The 19,390-nt window shown below is 44.2% G+C and overlaps 1 protein-coding gene across 1 annotated transcript in view; it reads left to right on the forward strand.

Moving 5' to 3' along the window:
• CFAP251 (cilia and flagella associated protein 251) overlaps nt 1-19,390 on the forward strand; it is a 179,216-nt gene that overhangs the window by 102,970 nt on the left and 56,856 nt on the right. Inside the window, exon 13 of the mRNA XM_069755502.1 lies at nt 12,695-12,846. Within this exon, the coding sequence (XP_069611603.1) occupies nt 12,695-12,846 (152 nt within the window). The remainder of the gene's footprint in view (nt 1-12,694; nt 12,847-19,390) is intronic.

Raw genomic sequence — 19,390 nt, forward strand, 5'->3', positions numbered from 1 at the left:
TTCCAGAGTGAATTTTGATCGCTGAGATATAACCTATAACCTTTCTCAGTGATCAAAATAAAAAAAAAAAGTAAATGACCCCCCCCCCCTTTGTCACCCCCATAGGTAGGGACAATAAAAAAAATAAATAATTTTTTTTTTCCACTAAGGTTGGGGTAAGAACTAGGGGTAGGGTTAGGGGTAGGGTTATGGGTAGGGGTAGGGTTAGGGTTCGGGATGTGCACACGTATTCTGGTCCTATGCGGATTTCTCCGCAGAGGATTTGATAAATCCGCAGTGCTAAACTGCTGTGGATTTACCGCAGTTTTTCTGTGCATTTCACTGCGGTTTTACAACTGCGATTTTCTATTGGAGCAGTTGTAAAACCGCTGCGGAATCCGCAGAAAGTGACATGCTGCGGAATGTAAACCGCTGCGTTTCCGTGCAGTTTTTCTGCAGCATGTGTACAGCGATTTTTGTTTCCCATAGGTTTACATTGAACTGTAAACTCATGGGAAACTGCTGCGGATCCGCAGCGTTTTCCGCAGCGTGTGCACATACCTTTAGAATTAGGCTCTTAGGCTATGTGCACACGGTGCGGATTTGGCTGCGGATCCGCAGCGGATTGGCCGCTGCGGATTCGCAGCAGTGTTCCATCAGGTTTACAGTACCATGTAAACATATGGAAAACCAAATCTGCTGTGCCCATGGTGCGGAAAATACCGCGCGGGAACGCTGTGTTGTATTTTCCGCAGCATGTCAATTCTTTGTGCGGATTCCGCAGCGTTTTACACCTGTTCCTCAATAGGAATCCGCAGGTGAAATCCGCACAAAAAACACTGGCAATCCACGGTAAATCCGCAGGTAAAACGCAGTGCCTTTTACCCGCGGATTTTTCAAAAATGATGCTGAAAATTCTCACACGAATCCGCAACGTTGGCACATAGCCTTAGGGTTAGGGTTGGGTTGGAATTAGGGTTGTGGTTAGGGTTAGGGGTGTGTTGGGGTTAGGGGTGTGTTGGGGTTAGGGTTGTGATTAGGGTTACGGCTACAGTTGGGATAAGGTTTAGGGGTGTGTTGGAGTTAGAATTGAGGGGTTTCCACTGTTTAGGCACATCAGGGGGTCTCCAAACGCAACATGGCGCCACCATTGATTCCAGCCAATCTTGTATTCAAAAAGTCAAATGGTGCTCCCTCACTTCCGAGCCCCGACGTGTGCCCAAACAGTGGTTTACCCCCACATATGGGGTACCAGCATAATCAGGACAAACTGCGCAACAATTACTGGGGTCCAATTTCTCCTGTTACCCTTGAGAAAATAAAAAATTGCTTGCTAAAACATCATTTTTGATCTAGATAAGTACCTTGGGGGGTCTAGTTTCCAAAATGGGGTCACTTGTGGGGGAGTTTCTACTGTTTAGGCACACCAGGGGCTCTGCAAACGCAACGTGACACCCGCCGACCATTCCATCAAAGTCTGCATTTCAAAAGTCACTACTTCCCTTCTGAGCCCCGACGTGTGCCCAAACAGTGGTTTACCCCCACACATGGGGTATCAGCGTACTCAGGAGAAACTGGACAACAACTTTTGGGGTCCAATTTCTCCTGTAACCCTTGGGAAAATAAAAAATTCTGGGCTAAAAAATTGTTTTTGAGGAAAGAAAACGTATTTATTATTTTCACGGCTCTGCGTTATAAACTTCTGTAAAGCACTTGGGGGTTGAAAGTGCTCACCACATATCTAGATAAGTTCCTTTGGGGTCTAGTTTCCAAAGTGGGGTCACTTGTGGGGGGTTTCTACTGTTTAGGCACACCAGGGGCTCTGCAAACGCAACGTGATGCCCGCAGACCATTCCATCAAAGTCTGCATTTCAAAAGTCACTACTTCCCTTCTGAGCCCCCACGTGTGCCCAAACAGTGGTTTACCCCCACACATGGGGTATCAGCTTACTTAGGAGAAACTGGACAACAACTTTTGTGGTCCAATTTCTCCTGTAACCCTTGGGAAAATAAAAAATTCTGGGCTAAAAAATTATTTTTGAGGAAAGAAAACGTATTTATTATTTTCACGGCTCTGCGTTATAAACTTCTGTGAAGCACTTGGGGGTTGAAACTGCTCACCACATATCTAGATAATTTAATTTCGGGGTCTAGTTTCCGAAATGGGGTCACTTGTGGGGGGTTTCTACTGTTTAGTCACATCAGGGGCTCTGCAAACGCAATGTGACGCCCGTAGAGCATTCCATCAAAGTCTGTATTTCAAAACGTCACTACTTCACTTCCGAGCCCCGGCAAGTGCCCAAATAGTAGTTTACCCCCACATATGGGATATCACCGTACTCAGGAGAAACTGGACAACAAATATTGGGGTCAAATTTCTCCTGTTACCCTTGGGAAAATTAAAAAATTCTAGGCTAAAAAATTATTTTTGAGGAAAGAAAACGTATTTATTATTTTCACTGCTCTGTGTTATGAACTTCTGTGAAGCACTTGGGGGTTCAAAGTGCTCACCTCACATCTAGATAAGTTCCTTTTGGGGTCTAGTTTCCAAAATGGGGTCACTTGTGGGGGGTTTCTACTGTTTAGCCACATCAGGGGCTCTGCAAACGCAACGTGACGCCCGCAGAGCATTCCATCAAAGTCTGCATTTCAAAACGTCACTACTTCACTTCCGAGCCCCAGCATATGCCTAAACAGTGGTTTACCCCATATGTGGGGGTAATCAGCGTACTCAGGAGAAACTGGACAACAACTTTTGGGGTCAAATTTCTCCTGTTACCCTTGGGAAAATAAAAAATTGCGGGCTAAAAAATCATTTTTGAGAAAAGAAATTTTGTTTTTTATTTTCATGGCTCTGTGTTATAAACTTCTGTGAAGCACTTGAGGGTTCAAAGTGCTCACCATACATCTAGATTAGTTCCTTTGGGGGTCTAGTTTCCAAAATTGGGTCATTTGTGGGGGATCTCCAATGTTTAGGCACACATGGGCTCTCCAAACGCGACATGGTGTCCGCTAATGATTGGAGCTAATTTTCCATTTAAAAAGCCAAATGGCGTGCCTTCCCTTCTGAGCCCTGCCGTGCGCCCAAACAGTGGTTTACCCCCACATATGGGGTATCTGCGTACTCAGGACAAACTGGACAACAACATTTATGGTCCAATTTCTCCTATTACCATTGGCAAAATAGGAAATTCCAGGCTAAAAAATCATTTTTGAGGAAAGAAAAATTATTTTTTATTTTCATGGCCCTGCATTATAAACTTCTGTGAAGCACCTGGGGGTTTAAAGTGCTCAGTATGCATCTAGATAAGTTCCTTGGGGGGGTCTAGTTTCCAAAATGGGGTCACTTGTGGGGGAGCTCCATTGCATAGGCACACAGGGGCTCTCCAAATGCGACATGGTGTCCGCTAACAATTGGAGCTAATTTTCCATTCAAAAAGTCAAAAGGCGCGCCTACCCTTCCGAGCCCTGCCGTGTGCCCAAACAGTGGTTTACCCCCACATATGAGGTATCGGCGTACTCGAGAGAAATTGCTCAACAAATTTTAGGATCCATTTTATCCTATTGCCCATGTGAAAATGAAAAAATTGAGGCGAAAAGAAATTTTTTGTGATAAAAAAGTACTTTTTCATTTTTACGGATCAATTTGTGAAGCACCTGAGGGTTTAAAGTGCTCACTAGGCATCTAGATAAGTTCCTTGGGGGGTCCAGTTTCCAAAATGGGGTCGCTTGTCGGGGAGCTCCAATGTTTAAGCACACAGGGTCTCTCCAAACGCGACATGGTGTCCGCTAACGATGGAGATAATTTTTCATTCAAAAAGTCAAATGGCGCTCCTTCCCTTCCGAGCCTTACCATGTGCCCAAACAGTGGTTTACCCCCACATGTGAGGTATCGGTGTACTCAGGAGAAATTGCCAAACAAATTTTAGGATCCATTTTATCCTGTTGTCCATGTGAAAATGAAAAAATTGAGGCTAAAATAATTTTTTTGTGAAGAAAAAGTACTTTTTCATTTTTAAGGATCAATTTGTGAAGCACCTGGGGGTTTAAAGGTCTCACTATGCATCTGGATAAGTTCCTTGGGGCGTCTAGTTTTCAAAATGGGGTCACTTGTGGGGGAGCTCCAATTTTTAGGCACACGGGGCTCTCCAAACGTGACATAGTGTCCGCTAAAGAGTACAGCCAATTTTTCATTCAAAAAGTCAAATGGCGCTCCTTCCCTTCCAAGCCCTGCGCCCAAACAGTGGTTTACCCCCACATATGAGGTATCAGCGTACTCAGGACAAATTGGACAACAACTTTCGTTGTTCAGTTTCTCCTTTTACCATTGAGAAAATAAAAAAATTGTTGCTGAAAAATCATTTTTGTGACTAAAAAGTTAAATGTTCATTTTTTCCTTCCATGTTGCTTCTGCTGCTGTGAAGCACCCGAAGGGTTAATAAACTTCTTGAATGTGGTTTTGAGTACCTTGAGGGGTGCAGTTTTTAGAATATTGTCACTTTTGGGTATTTTCAGCCATATAGACCCCTCAAACTGACTTCAAATGTGAGGTGGTCCCTAAAAAAAATGGTTTTGTAAATTTCGTTGTAAAAATGAGAAATCGCTGGTCAAATTTTAACCCTTATAACTTCCTAGCAAAAAAAAATGTTGTTTCCAAAATTGTGCTGATGTAAAGTAGACGTGTGGGAAATGTTATTTATTAACTATTTTGTGTCACATAACTCTCTGGTTTAACAGAATAAAAATTCAAAATGTGAAAATTGCGAAATTTTCAAAATTTTCGCCAAATTTCCGTTTTTATCACAAATAAACACAGAATTTATTGACCTAAATTTACCACTAACATGAAGCCCAATATGTCACGAAAAAACAATCTCAGAACCGCTAGGATCCATTGAAGCGTTCCTGAGTTATTACCTCATGAAGGGACACTGGTCAGAATTGCAAAAAACGGCAAGGTCTTTAAGGTCAAAATAGGCTGGGTCATGAAGGGGTTAAAGCCCTATAGGCTCTGTGTATTGTCAGATGGTACCCAGCCTCCAGTTTTGGGCAGGAGGGCTATGTAGCAAAGCCACGCAGGACTGGGTTAAATCCTAGTACTTCAGGGCTTGTGTTTACTAGGTGCATCAGTCTGCTGTGTTTTGAGGGGAGTGGAGTGTGATGCTGGTGAGTGACCAGCTACAATGTGACGTGCTTGTTTCTATCTCTGAATGGAGACTGCATGGGACAGCTAGGAAACCTGAGCAGTCTGTGTGTTGGAGCTGAAGAGAACCATGTGGAAGCTAGAGCCTGTTCAGTGTGAACTGAACACTGAGTTGAATTTGCCTGTTTGCCTCTGGAAATTGCTGGACCTCAGGGTGAAGGTGACACAGAGGCATGGTAGGACCATACCTCTATTTTGAGTAAAGTTTTCTCTGGGAGAAAGGACTGTAATCTTATCTGGTGAGCACAAACTGACATATGTGCCCTGCTAAATGAACTGTTTATTTGCTGTTATACCTTTTGTGCCCAGAAGATTCTGTTTTTTTTTTTTTTAATTCCTTGCAGTTTTATGAAAGCAGTAAAACTGCATATGTTTTGATCAAACGGCATTGCCTGTGTGAACACTACAGAATGCCTACCCGAGAGCGTGGATCCCTACAATATATATAGTGTAGGGATTCCACTCACTCAGCTGCGACGGCTGACACTCAGGAGGGTTTTCCTTTAAAGTTCACTGGGTTTATTACTCCATAAACCATATGACAAAACAACAGAAAGCAAATAGCCTTTGGTTCAGGCAAAGAAAAAACAAGTGTCCAGTTCATCCGGCTCAGTCCTGAAGCCGTAACACACTCAGGAGGGTTTTTCCTCCACACATATCTACCTGTGTTAAGCATTAGGCTTTCTTTTATATGTCTAACCACACCCAGAACCCATCACATGACCAGACATGTGGTTGTGACATCACCACAGGTCCTGAAACACATATAGGTAGCTATGGTTACATCACAGTAGCAAGCCATCTATAAGGGACATATCTCCCATCGATTAGACATCCTTTAGCCACGCTACATACCTCCCCCCTCTGCCTAAAGCCGTGGGGCTTGGCACTTTCTCCCACTAGACAAGGGATTCTTGACAGGGCATCAGCATTACCGTGCAGCTTTCCGACCCTATGTTCCACATGGAAACAGAAGTCCTGCAGGGCTAAGAACCAACGGGTGACCCTAGCATTTCTACCCTTCGTTTCCCTCATCCACCTAAGTGGGGCATGGTCGGATATCAGTCTAAATTTACGTCCCAGCAAATAGTACCGTAATGTGTTGACTGCCCATTTTATGGCCAAGCACTCCTTTTCAACGACTGAGTAGTTCTTTTCAGACGAGGACAGCTTCCTACTCAGATAGAGAACAGGATGCTCCTCTCCATGTAGTTCTTGGGAAAGGACTGCTCCCACCCCAACATCTGAGGCATCTGTTTGAAGAATAAACTCTTTCTTGAAGTTTGGGGCCATCAGAACGGGTTGCTTACATAAAGCCTCTTTCATTTCTTGGAAGGCTGAATCTGTTTCTTCGGACCACTTAACCATTACTGATTTTGTCCCTTTTAGCAGGTCAGTCAGAGGCGCCGCCATTGTGGCGAAGTTTGGGATGAACCTCCTGTAATATCCCACGATTCCCAGGAAGGCTTTAACTTGCTTCTTGGAAACTGGTTTTGGCCATGTTTGAATTGCCTCCACTTTACTGATTTGGGGTTTTATTTCTCCATGACCCACTATGTATCCAAGGTACTTAGCTTCTTCTTTACCCAATGCACACTTCTTCGGGTTTATTGTAAATCCGGCCTCTCTTATAGCATCAAACACCGCTTGGACTTTCTCCAGATGACTCTCCCAGTCCGGGCTAAAGATGACGATATCATCTAGGTACGCAGCAGCGTATGCCTTGTGGGGTGCAAGGACTCTATCCATAGCCCTTTGGAAGGTGGCCGGAGCTCCCTGTAGGCCAAATGGCATCCGGACATACTGGAAGCACCCATCTGGTGTAGAAAACGCCGTCTTCTCCTTGGCTTCCTGTGCCATGGGGATCTGCCAATACCCCTTCGTCAAATCCAAGGTGGTTATGTACCTGGCGGGCCCAAGCCTTTCGATGAGCTCATCAACGCGGGGCATGGGATATGCGTCGAACTTAGAGACCTCATTCAACTTCCTATAGTCGTTGCAAAATCTCCACTCCCCATCAGGTTTTGGGACCAGGACAATTGGGCTCGACCAACCGCTCTTGGATTCCTCAATGACTCCAAGCTTCAACATACGCTCCACTTCCTTGGAGACTATTTCTCGACGGGCCTCAGGAATTCTATAGGGCTTCACGTTCACGCGCACATGGGGCTCTGTCAGGACCTCATGCTCTATGACCTTCGTGTACCCAGGCAACTCGGAAAACAGGTCCCTGTTTTTCTGGAGTAACTCCCGGCATTGCTGTTTCTGGGACTCCGATAGCGTCTCCGCTATAGTAACCGCTCCAACCTCATCTTCTGGGTTGCTTAACAACGATGGAGTTACTGTCGGCTCTCTATCTTGCCACGGCTTGATAAGGTTGACATGGTATACTTGGAATGGTTTCCGTCTTCCTGGTTGGTGAATTTTATAGTTTACTTCACCAAGTTTCTCGACAACCTCATATGGCCCTTGCCATTTGGCCAAGAACTTGCTTTCCACTGTCGGAACTAACACAAGAACTCGGTCTCCCGGATTGAATTGCCTCACTCTTGCAGACCGGTTGTAGACCCTGGCCTGAGCTTCTTGTGCTTGGAGAAGGTGTTCTTTCACGATAGGCATCACCTTTGCAATCCTCTGCTGCATCAGGGCCATATGCTCAATGACGCTTCTGTGGGGCGTGACTTCGGCTTCCCAGGTTTCCTTGGCTATATCCAGGAGTCCTCGTGGATGTCGGCCATACAGAAGCTCAAACGGTGAGAAACCTGTGGAGGCCTGTGGAACTTCACGAATGGAAAACATCAAATAGGGTAAGAGACAATCCCAGTCTCTACCGTCTTTTTCTATAGCTTTTCTCAGCATGCTCTTCAGTGTCTTGTTAAATCTCTCAACAAGGCCATCTGACTGGGGATGGTACACCGAGGTCCTCAACTGGGAGATTTTCAGGGCTTTGCATAGTTCCCTCATCACCTTGCTCATGAAAGGTGTCCCCTGGTCAGTCAGGATCTCCTTCGGCAGACCTGTCCGGGAAAAGACATGGACCAACTCGCGAGCTATACTCTTTGAAGAAGAATTTCTCAAGGGAATTGCCTCAGGATAGCGTGTGGCATAGTCCAGGATGACTAATATATACTGATGGCCCCGGGCTGATTTAACTAAGGGACCGACCAAGTCCATGGCAATTCTCTCGAATGGCACCTCAATAATGGGCAGTGACACAAGGGGGTTTCGGAAATGAGGAGTGGGAGCAGTTAGCTGACATGTAGGGCAGGACCTGCAATAGTTCACTATTTCCCGGTGGCACCCAGGCCAATAGAACCTCTGCACAACCCGTTCCTGCGTTTTTTCCACCCCTAGGTGTCCACCCAAGATGTGTTGAATGGGCCATGTCCAACACCTTCCGTCTATATGGACCCGGCACTACCAACTGCTCTACCAACTCCTCCCTTATTTTCGTGACCCGGTACAACAACTCCCTGCTCATTAGAAAATGGGGAAATCTTGTGTCTGCCCCCGGCTCCTGTACCACCCCGTCAATAACTGTGACATTATTAAAGGCTTCCCTCAGAGTGGGGTCCCTATGTTGGGCAGTCCCAAAATTTTCACCGGATACCTCTAACTCCAGAATGTCAGATGCAGGGGACACTTCCTCATCTCCAGCCAGGACACAAAAAGGAAACCTGTCTGACTCTGGGTTTGGCACCACCCTTCCACGGTCCACTGGTTCCCTACTCTTGCTAGGGAGCTCAGAACCTTTCCCCCACAAATCCCAAAACAAACAGAAATCCCGGCCAATAATTATAGGGTGCAACAAGTCCTGAACGACGCCGACTATGTGGGACTCCGTGCCACATGTCGTTTCAATGTTCACACTGGCCACAGGGTAGTCCTTTGCATCACCATGTATGCACCGCACTCCGACCTTCTTTCCCGGGAGCAGGTGGAGAGGAAAAGTGGCCCTCACCAGGGTCACTAGGCTCCCCGAGTCTAACAGTGCCGTTACTTCTCGACCGTTCACCTTTACGGGACACGCTTGAGGTCCCTCGTTGGGCAGAGAGTTCACACTGCAGGCTGGATACGCATAGTATGAACAACGGCGTCCCATGCTACAGTCCATCTGCTCAGTGGTCTGGGAACATCGGGCAGCTATATGTCCTGGCTTGTGGCACCTCCAACAAACAATATCACCCGTAGGGACCTTGGGCACCACCTCCCCCCCCCTTGGTGACCTTGGACGCGCCACCCCTTTTTGGGGCTCAGCTTCCTTCTGGGACCCCCAGTATGGCATGGGCTGCCTCCTGAAGGAGCCTTCCAACCCTTGGTATCTCTCAACCAGTCCGATCAGCTCGTCGGCATTCTGGGGATCACCCTGGGCAACCCAAGTCTGTATAGGCCTCGGGAGGGAATGGACAAACCGATCCATCATCACCCGTTCTACCATTTGAGCAGGCGTAGATGACTCTGGCTGCAGCCATTTCTGGACCAGGTGCAACAGATCAAACATTTGGGAACGAGGTGGTTTGTCCCGGTGATAGCCCCAGGAGTGAACTCGCTGTGCCCTGACAGTCAGTGTCACCCCCAAACGTGCGAGAATCTCGGCTTTCAATTTGTGATACTCTTTGGCATCCTGCAAGGTCAAATCATAGTACGCCTTCTGGGGTACTCCTGTCAGGTATGGCGCAAGTACCTCTGCCCACTGCTCTGGCGGAAGTTTTTCCCTCTCAGCGACCCTCTCAAACACCGTCAGGAAGGCCTCAACATCATCCCCGGGAGTCATTTTCTGCAATGCGCGTCTTACCGTCTTTCGGACGTGGGTGTCATCAGCCAAACCTGGGGTTGGGGCGCTCGCCTTGCCCTGGATGGCGGTTGCCAGAAGCTGCATCTGCTGCTGGCTCTGTTGTAACTGCTGCCGTTGCTCCTGCTGGCTCTGTTGTATCTGCTGCATCAACAGCCTGTTGGTCTCTTGCTGCCTTTGCTCCTGCTGGACCAAGTGTTTCAGCAAGTCCTCCATTTTCTCCGGCAATGCTTGCTGGCTTGCAACAGCCTTGACCCAGGACATTCAAAAATAAACTCACTTCTCCGCTGGGAACGCTGCTCGCATGTCTACCACCAATTGTAGGGATTCCACTCACTCAGCTGCGACGGCTGACACTCAGGAGGGTTTTCCTTTAAAGTTCACTGGGTTTATTACTCCATAAACCATATGACAAAACAACAGAAAGCAAATAGCCTTTGGTTCAGGCAAAGAAAAAACAAGTGTCTAGTTCATCCGGCTCAGTCCTGAAGCCGTAACACACTCAGGAGGGTTTTTCCTCCACACATATCTACCTGTGTTAAGCATTAGGCTTTCTTTTATATGTCTAACCACACCCAGAACCCATCACATGACCAGACATGTGGTTGTGACATCACCACAGGTCCTGAAACACATATAGGCAGCTATGGTTACATCACAGTAGCAAGCCATCTATAAGGGACATATCTCCCATCGATTAGACATCCTTTAGCCACGCTACAATAGTCATGTGAGCAGGCTGCATGAACTAAACGTGCTACCATTGCCTGCAGCATCTACAGACTTGTCTCTCATTGAGCATGTCTGGGACTTCTATTGCAAAGGGAGCTGCCAGCAGTTGATTTTGATAATGTGTGCACCCAATTGTATTCAGTGTGGCAGAACATTCCCCAAACAACCATTAACAACCTAATTTTCAATGTTGAGGTGTGTGTGTATATATAACTTTTTTATTATTACTATTATGGACCAATCATTAGTTATATTTCTAAGCAAATGCTAAAAAAGGCAGATATGCAGTGCTTGTGATCCACATTCACTATCATTATTGTCCTATTTTTCCCTATAAATTATCATTTATGCCATCTTCTTGCTGATATATTTATGCTCACCTTATGGAGAAACTTCATGGACGCACTAATCCTACTGTTTGGCAGTGTGCACCATTATTTTTACTTATCGCCAGGTTCCTTTTTCTGTGAGCATTGTCAAGGGACTCTTGATAATCTCTGGCCTGGGCAAATCTGGCCAGCAGGCTGAGTATATTTAGCCCTCTCCCTCCATCATGGTCCGTCACTGGACGCCTCCCCCTATTTGGTGCGGGCTCCAGCGCATGACAGCTGATCTGATCAGCGGATATGTGCTTGGAACAGCCGTGGGTGGAATCGCGATTCACCCGCGGCTGTTAATATGTTAAATGCCGCTGTCAAACTCTGACAGCGGCATTTAGCATGGATGCGCAGGAAGTGCATCTTTACCTCCTCCCATCAGTGCCCGTGTCACATGACCGCAGGTCGCCGATAATTTGACATAACAACCCGGGGTCAGCAGGAGACCCCTGTGGTTGTCATTGCTGGATCGCTATGAGAGCCGCCTGGTGGATGGCACTCATAGCAAGTGAGCATATTTGCAGCCCTGTTCTATGTAGCAGAGGTGATCAGACAAGTGCAGCTTCTAGTCTCCCATGGAGACTATTGAAGCAAGTAAAAAGTAAAAAATAAAAACATATTTTTTAAAAAAAAAGTTCAAATCAGCCCCCTTTCGCCTCATTCAAAATAAAACAATAAAAAAATCAAATATACACATATTTGGTATCGCCGCGTTCAGAATCGCCCGGTCTATCAATATATAAAAATAATTAATTCAATTGGTAAATGGCGAAGCAAGAAAAAAATCGAAACACCAGAATTATGTTTTTTTTGTCGCTGCAACATTGCAATAAAATGCAACAATGGGCGATCAAAAGAATGTATCTGCACCAAAATGATAGCAATAAAAACATCAGATTGGTGCGCAAAAAATAAGCCCTCACCCAATCCGAGATCCCGAAAATTGGAGACGCTACAGGTCTCGGAAAATAGCAACTTTTTTTTTTCCTTTTTTACAAACTTTAGAGTTTTTTTTTTTTTTTTCATAAATATCAAGATTGACTCCCGATTTTGTCCAAGCTTTTAATTTTGAGCCTCTGTGTATTTCAGTTTGACATCACTGGTCTAAACGATCGATCACAGTCATTACCAGTGATTATTTTCACCTTGTTGGTATTTGCATCATGTATACTGACATAAAAACACGTTAAGGAAAAAAAAAGCAACATTATTAACACGTTATGCAAGTGAATAATCACCGATTGACTTGCTATATCATCTACCATTAGAAATGGATCCTTATTCTACTAGCCTTAGTCTGGTTGGACATACAGAGACTCCTTGTCCGTAAGAGACCGATACCTTGTATGAGTGACAGAAGTGCAGCTATCGCAGATTGCCACCCCAGGATCCAACGGTTTAACACCAATGATATCTACCATAGGACTTTTTGTGAAATTGGTGACCATATGATGTGGCATAAATGTTGTGCATGATGTGGTTGTAGAGTTTATGACCCTGTGTTTTTACGCATCATATTCTCATATTTTTCTTTCCTTTCTAGCTCAGCCTTTTCATGGTCGTTCCGATTTCCTATGTGGGACACTTATGGATCTCATTCTTGAATTTCAGGTTTCTTTTTGGCAGCTGGCTTTACAGATGGAAGTGTACATATCTTGGATGCTGTGACACTAGAAGATGAAACCAAAGAACAGTTCAAGTACGCAAGAGGATCAATCACCCATGTCACTTTCTCGCATAATTCACAATACCTTGCTACAGCAGTAAGTATCTGAGGATTCATATATATGTTTAGGTTATATACACAATGTTTCGAAGCAGAACATTTCTTTGTTTCTGAAAGAATTGTTTCTGTTTTTATCAAGGTACTATTATATTCTATTACATATTATTTACAGTACCTTTCATAAATGTAGTTAAGAGAGTGGCCTGTATTATGTATAATTTAATAAATGTGTGGGAAAACATGAATATATGCAACAAATTAGAGTCTCTGTGCACTTTTCTCATTGTGTGAAACCGCAGCCCATTGTTAGCAAACCTTTCTTTCTTGACTGCACATTTTTCTAGAAAATAGCAAAAGATGGATGTTCTACCCCAAGACATACCCTAGTGCCGGTCCTGGTGTGTTGCCTGTATTCATATTTTTTACAATTGTAATGTGTATCACAATAGCTAACCCACTTAAGACATTTCTATTGTTTTACACGACTGATATAACTACGACAAAAAAAAATTATTTAGGGCTCATTCACATAGTGTTTTTATATCTGGTGGTTTATAGCACCCATCCAGCATTTGTTTATTTCAGTGCTGGAGTGGTATCTCCATGTTCCCTGCCACTAGTATTATACTTACCAGCCTCCTTCTTCTGCTCCAGTCCCGCTCCAACATCTTGTGAGCCCCAGCTTCAGACTGACTAGAAGTCAGAGGTGACGATCACCAGCTCTCAATGTAAGTCTAGGAGAGACTTGTTCTGGCCTCATTTTGGATCTCATAGGCTTACATTGAGTTGTGACTTCCAGCTCGCCCAGCAAACACTGGAGCGATCCAGCAGGTCCCAACCTGCAGAAGACAATCGGAGCAACGGTGATAACAGATGAAGATGGTGGCTGGTAAGTACCATATTTTGCAGATTATAAGACGCACCCCAAATTTTCAGGAGGAAAATAGGAATAAAATGTTTTAATAAAATGGTTGTGCGTCTGATAATCCGATTTGTACAGTAGCTTACCTTTGGGACGGCGGTGGTGGAGCTGGGTCCCAGGTGGCAGGGTCGCTGCTGCAGGAAGCTGGTGGTGGAGGAGGCAGGAGATGCTGCAGGCCCCACACTGGTTGGAGGTGGTGTTCGGTGGAGGTAGGAGTGGGACAATTCTGTGGTCCCCAGGCTGGTAGGAGATGGTGTTTGGCGGTGCGGGGCTCCGCCGACATTTTGTGAAAGCCTGGAGCCCCTGCACTTTCCATGCTTTTGAGTGTGATGGACTCCGGGAAAATGGCCACCGGAGGCGGCAAATGCACAATTGAGATCTCTGGAAACAAGATTTCAGTGCCAAGATCTCAATCGGCGCATGAGCCGCCCTCGGCAGCCATTTTCCCAGAGTCCACCACAATGAAAGCACCTCCTCCTACCAGCTTGGGACCCGCAGCATTGCCCCACTCCTGCCACCACCAGAAGCTTCCTGCAGTAGTGACCCCTCATCGCCGCCGGTAAGCTACATTTGGATTATAATTTTTTGGGGGGCAAAGTGAATCTTGTAATCCGAAAAATGCAATATTTAACTAGGTGCCGGGAACTTAGATTAGTGACACCACTCGATCAATAAAATAAAAAAAGTGGTGCTTTAAGCTGCATGAAACATGCTTACTTATAAGGTTTTTATATGTATGTTTAGTGCATTTTTGTATTTGGTGCAATTTTGTAAATGCATTTTTACTGGAGTTTTTCAGATGTCCGTGGATCTCGTGTCCAATCCCACTGTATCCCGACCGGAGCATGGCAGCTTCTTGTATTTCTATTAGGCTGTCACTCTCGAGTCGGGAAGACCTGCAGCCAATCCATGCATTGATTTCCGAGATCGGACTGAGATCCATACACATGCATGAGCAATTATGGTATAAACATCAAAAGTAAAAGCCAAAGCTAGAAAATGATTTTATCTAATCTCAGATTATCCATGGCTACATACCAGGAGTGGATGATGACCTGTGTATCCAGGACATACTCTGCCAAGGACATGATTTTTTATCTGCACAGAATGATCGTATTAGTGATGTTCTATGTTCATGGAAGTGCAGCAGTCTGTTTACACAGGCTATTAAATGACTGGCTTACATGTAGCCAATAGGTGGTCATTTAACAGCTGCAGTCGGGCTGTCTAAATGCAGCCTTACAAATGCATTAAAAATTATTCATCCCCCATTGCAAATCAGGTTTATTTGCAAAATTTATAAATGTTTTGTTGTTTCCAATTAATCAATCAAACAAGAACAAGCTCAATACAACTAATATAACAAGTGGTTTCTCCCAAGTATACACAATATATCACTGCAGACTAGGAATTATTCAATGCCTTTGTTACAAGTCTTTATTTAGAGCTTTTGGCTATTATGAACTGCTGCAAACGTGACGCATAACCAGACGCTAGCTTCTAGTAATGTTCCTGAGGAATCTTAGCTATGGGTAATGACCACTAGTTGACAAGTATTGTTGGGTTTTCAAGAAATCGATCAAAAAGTTAAGAGAAGCGGTCATTGCCTTACACAAACAACATAGTAACATAGTAACATAGTTAGTAAGGCCGAAAAAAGACATTTGTCCATCCAGTTCAGCCTATATTCCATCATAATAAATATCCAGATCTACGTCCTTCTACAGAACCTAATAATTGTATGATACAATATTGTTCTGCTCCAGGAAGACATCCAGGCCTCTCTTGAACCCCTCGACTGAGTTCGCCATCACCACCTCCTCAGGCAAGCAATTCCAGATTCTCACTGCCCTAACAGTAAAGAATCCTCTTCTATGTTGGTGGAAAAACCTTCTCTCCTCCAGACGCAAAGAATGCCCCCTTGTGCCCGTCACCTTCCTTGGTATAAACAGATCCTCAGCGAGATATTTGTATTGTCCCCTTATATACTTATACATGGTTATTAGATCGCCCCTCAGTCGTCTTTTTTCTAGACTAAATAATCCTAATTTCGCTAATCTATCTGGGTATTGTAGTTCTCCCATCCCCTTTATTAATTTTGTTGCCCTCCTTTGTACTCTCTCTAGTTCCATTATATCCTTCCTGAGCACCGGTGCCCAAAACTGGACACAGTACTCCATGTGCGGTCTAACTAGGGATTTGTACAGAGGCAGTATAATGCTCTCATCATGTGTATCCAGACCTCTTTTAATGCACCCCATGATCCTGTTTGCCTTGGCAGCTGCTGCCTGGCACTGGCTGCTCCAGGTAAGTTTATCATTAACTAGGATCCCCAAGTCCTTCTCCCTGTCAGATTTACCCAGTGGTTTCCTGTTCAGTGTGTAATGGTGATATTGATTCCCTCTTCCCATGTGTATAACCTTACATTTATCATTGTTAAACCTCATCTGCCACCTTTCAGCCCAAGTTTCCAACTTATCCAGATCCATCTGTAGCAGAATACTATCTTCTCTTGTATTAACTGCTTTACATAGTTTTGTATCATCTGCAAATATCGATATTTTACTGTGTAAACCTTCTACCAGATCATTAATGAATATGTTGAAGAGAACAGGTCCCAATACTGACCCCTGCGGTACCCCACTGGTCACAGAGACCCAGTTAGAGACTATACCATTTATAACCACCCTCTGCTTTCTATCACTAAGCCAGTTACTAACCCATTTACACACATTTTCCCCCAGACCAAGCATTCTCATTTTGTGTACCAACCTCTTGTGCGGCATGGTATCAAACGCTTTGGAAAAATCGAGATATACCACGTCCAATGACTCACCGTGGTCCAGTCTATAGCTTACCTCTTCATAAAAACTGATTAGATTGGTTTGACAGGAGCGATTTCTCATAAACCCATGCTGATATGGAGTTAAACAGTTATTCTCATTGAGATAATCCAGAATAACATCCCTCAGAAACCCTTCAAATATTTTACCAACAATAGAGGTTAGACTTACTGGCCTATAATTTCCAGGTTCACTTTTAGAGCCCTTTTTGAATATTGGCACCACATTTGCTATGCGCCAGTCCTGCGGAACAGACCCTGTCGCTATAGAGTCACTAAAAATAAGAAATAATGGTTTATCTATTACATTACTTAGTTCTCTTAGTACTCGTGGGTGTATGCCATCCGAACCCGGAGATTTATCTATTTTAATCTTATTTAGCCGGTTTCGCACCTCTTCTTGGGTTAGATTGGTGACCCTTAATATAGGGTTTTCATTGTTTCTTGGGATTTCACCTAGCATTTCATTTTCCACCGTGAATACCGTGGAGAAGAAGGTGTTTAATATGTTAGCTTTTTCCTCGTCATCTACAACCATTCTTTCCTCACTATTTTTTAAGGGGCCTACATTTTCAGTTTTTATTCTTTTACTATTGATATAGTTGAAAAACAGTTTGGGATTAGTTTTACTCTCCTTAGCAATGTGCTTCTCTGTTTCCTTTTTGGCAGCTTTAATTAGTTTTTTAGATAAAGTATTTTTCTCCCTATAGTTTTTTAGAGCTTCAATGGTGCCATCCTGCTTTAGTAGTGCAAATGCTTTCTTTTTACTGTTAATTGCCTGTCTTACTTCTTTGTTTAGCCACATTGGGTTTTTCCTATTTCTAGTCCTTTTATTCCCACAAGGTATAAACCGCTTACACTGCCTATTTAGGATGTTCTTAAACATTTCCCATTTATTATCTGTATTCTCATTTCTGAGGATATTGTCCCAGTCTACCAGATTAAGGGCATCTCTAAGCTGTTGAAACTTTGCCTTCCTAAAGTTCAATGTTTTTGTGACTCCCTGACAAGTCCCCCTAGTGAAAGACAGGTGAAACTGCACAATATTGTGGTCGCTATTTCCTTAATGCCCAACCACCTGCAGATTTGTTATTCTGTCAGGTCTATTAGATAGTATTAGGTCTAAAAGTGCTGCTCCTCTGGTTGGATTCTGCACCAATTGTGAAAGATAATTTTTCTTGGTTATTAGCAGAAACCTGTTGCCTTTATGGGTTTCACAGGTTTCTGTTTCCCAGTTAATATCCGGGTAGTTAAAGTCCCCCATAACCAGGACCTCATTATGGGTTGCAGCTTCATCTATCTGCTTTAGAAGTAGACTTTCCATGGTTTCTGTTATATTTGGGGGTTTGTAACAGACCCCAATGAGAATTTTGTTACCATTTTTCCCTCCATGAATTTCGACCCATATGGACTCGACATCCTCATTCCCTTCGCTAATATCCTCCCTTAAAGTGGACTTTAGACAAGACTTTACATAGAGACAAACCCCTCCTCCTCTCCGATTTTTACGATCCTTTCTAAACAGACTGTAACCCTGTAAGTTAACTGCCCAGTCATAGCTTTCATCTAACCATGTCTCGGTTATTCCCACTATGTCAAAGTTACCTGTAGATATTTCTGCTTCTAGTTCTTCCATCTTGTTTGTCAGGCTTCTGGCGTTTGCGAGCATGCAATTTAGAGGATTTTGTTTTGTTCCAATCTCCTCACTGTGGATTGTTTTAGAAATGTTCTTACCTCCCTTCTGAGTATGTTTTCCTGGGTCATCTTTGTTCGAGTCTAATGTTTTTCTTCCCGTCCCCTCTTCTTCTAGTTTAACGCCCTCCTGATGAGTGTAGCGAGTCTTCTGGCGAATGTGTGTTTCCCAGGTTTGTTGAGGTGTAGTCCGTCTCTGGCGAGGAGTCCATCATACCAGTAATTCACACCGTGGTCCAGGAATCCAAATCCTTGTTGTCTGCACCATCGTCTTAGCCAGTTGTTTGCATCAAGGATCCTGTTCCATCTCCTGGTGCCATGCCCGTCTACTGGAAGGATAGAAGAAAAAACTACCTGTGCATCCAGTTCCTTTACTTTCTTCCCCAACTCTTCAAAGTCCTTGCAGATTGTCGGTAGGTCCTTCCTTGCCGTGTCATTGGTGCCAACATGTATCAGAAGAAATGGGTGGACGTCCTTGGAGCTGAAGAGCTTTGGTATCCTATCGGTCACGAGGAAAGGATGATTCGGCATTAAGGAAACACTGGCTACAACTACCTGGGCGTGGCAGAAAAGAAGAAGCTATCACCCTCTGCCACCATATTCCTGAGGCAGCAGTTGTCAAAAACCCTTGAGTGACTGCAAGAAAGATCAGCAGCGAGATTTGATGAAAAAAGGCACTGGCATTTGTTTGCTCAATTGGCTCCAATATGCTCAAAACAATATAAATTAGCCACAGAAGTTCTGTGATTCTGTTCTAAGTAGAGATAAAATAAATCTTTCAATTTTTAACTCTATGGATCAGTGGTATGTCTGGAGGAGGAAGAATGAAGTATAGGCTCAAAAATGTCAGATTGTTCCACAGCTTAACCTATGCCGATATCTCCATTTGAAATGAAATCCTCATGGTTTATCTGACTATGTAGGCTGCACCTCAGCCCAACAGGTAGTCGAACAGCAACAGAAATTGGCTTGACTAAAGAATCAGTTGCATTCTAAATATGTTGCCTGATGGAACCAGTCTCCTAATGTCTCATAGGGGACAGAATAAAAATATGTGAAAGTTGTGATGACTTCTGGGCTGCCTTTGGATTACTTCTGTTGCTGAAAAGAACATCTTGCCTACAG

Source organism: Ranitomeya imitator, chromosome 1 (assembly GCF_032444005.1).
Source record: "Ranitomeya imitator isolate aRanImi1 chromosome 1, aRanImi1.pri, whole genome shotgun sequence".
In the NCBI taxonomy this organism is placed as follows: domain Eukaryota; kingdom Metazoa; phylum Chordata; class Amphibia; order Anura; family Dendrobatidae; genus Ranitomeya; species Ranitomeya imitator.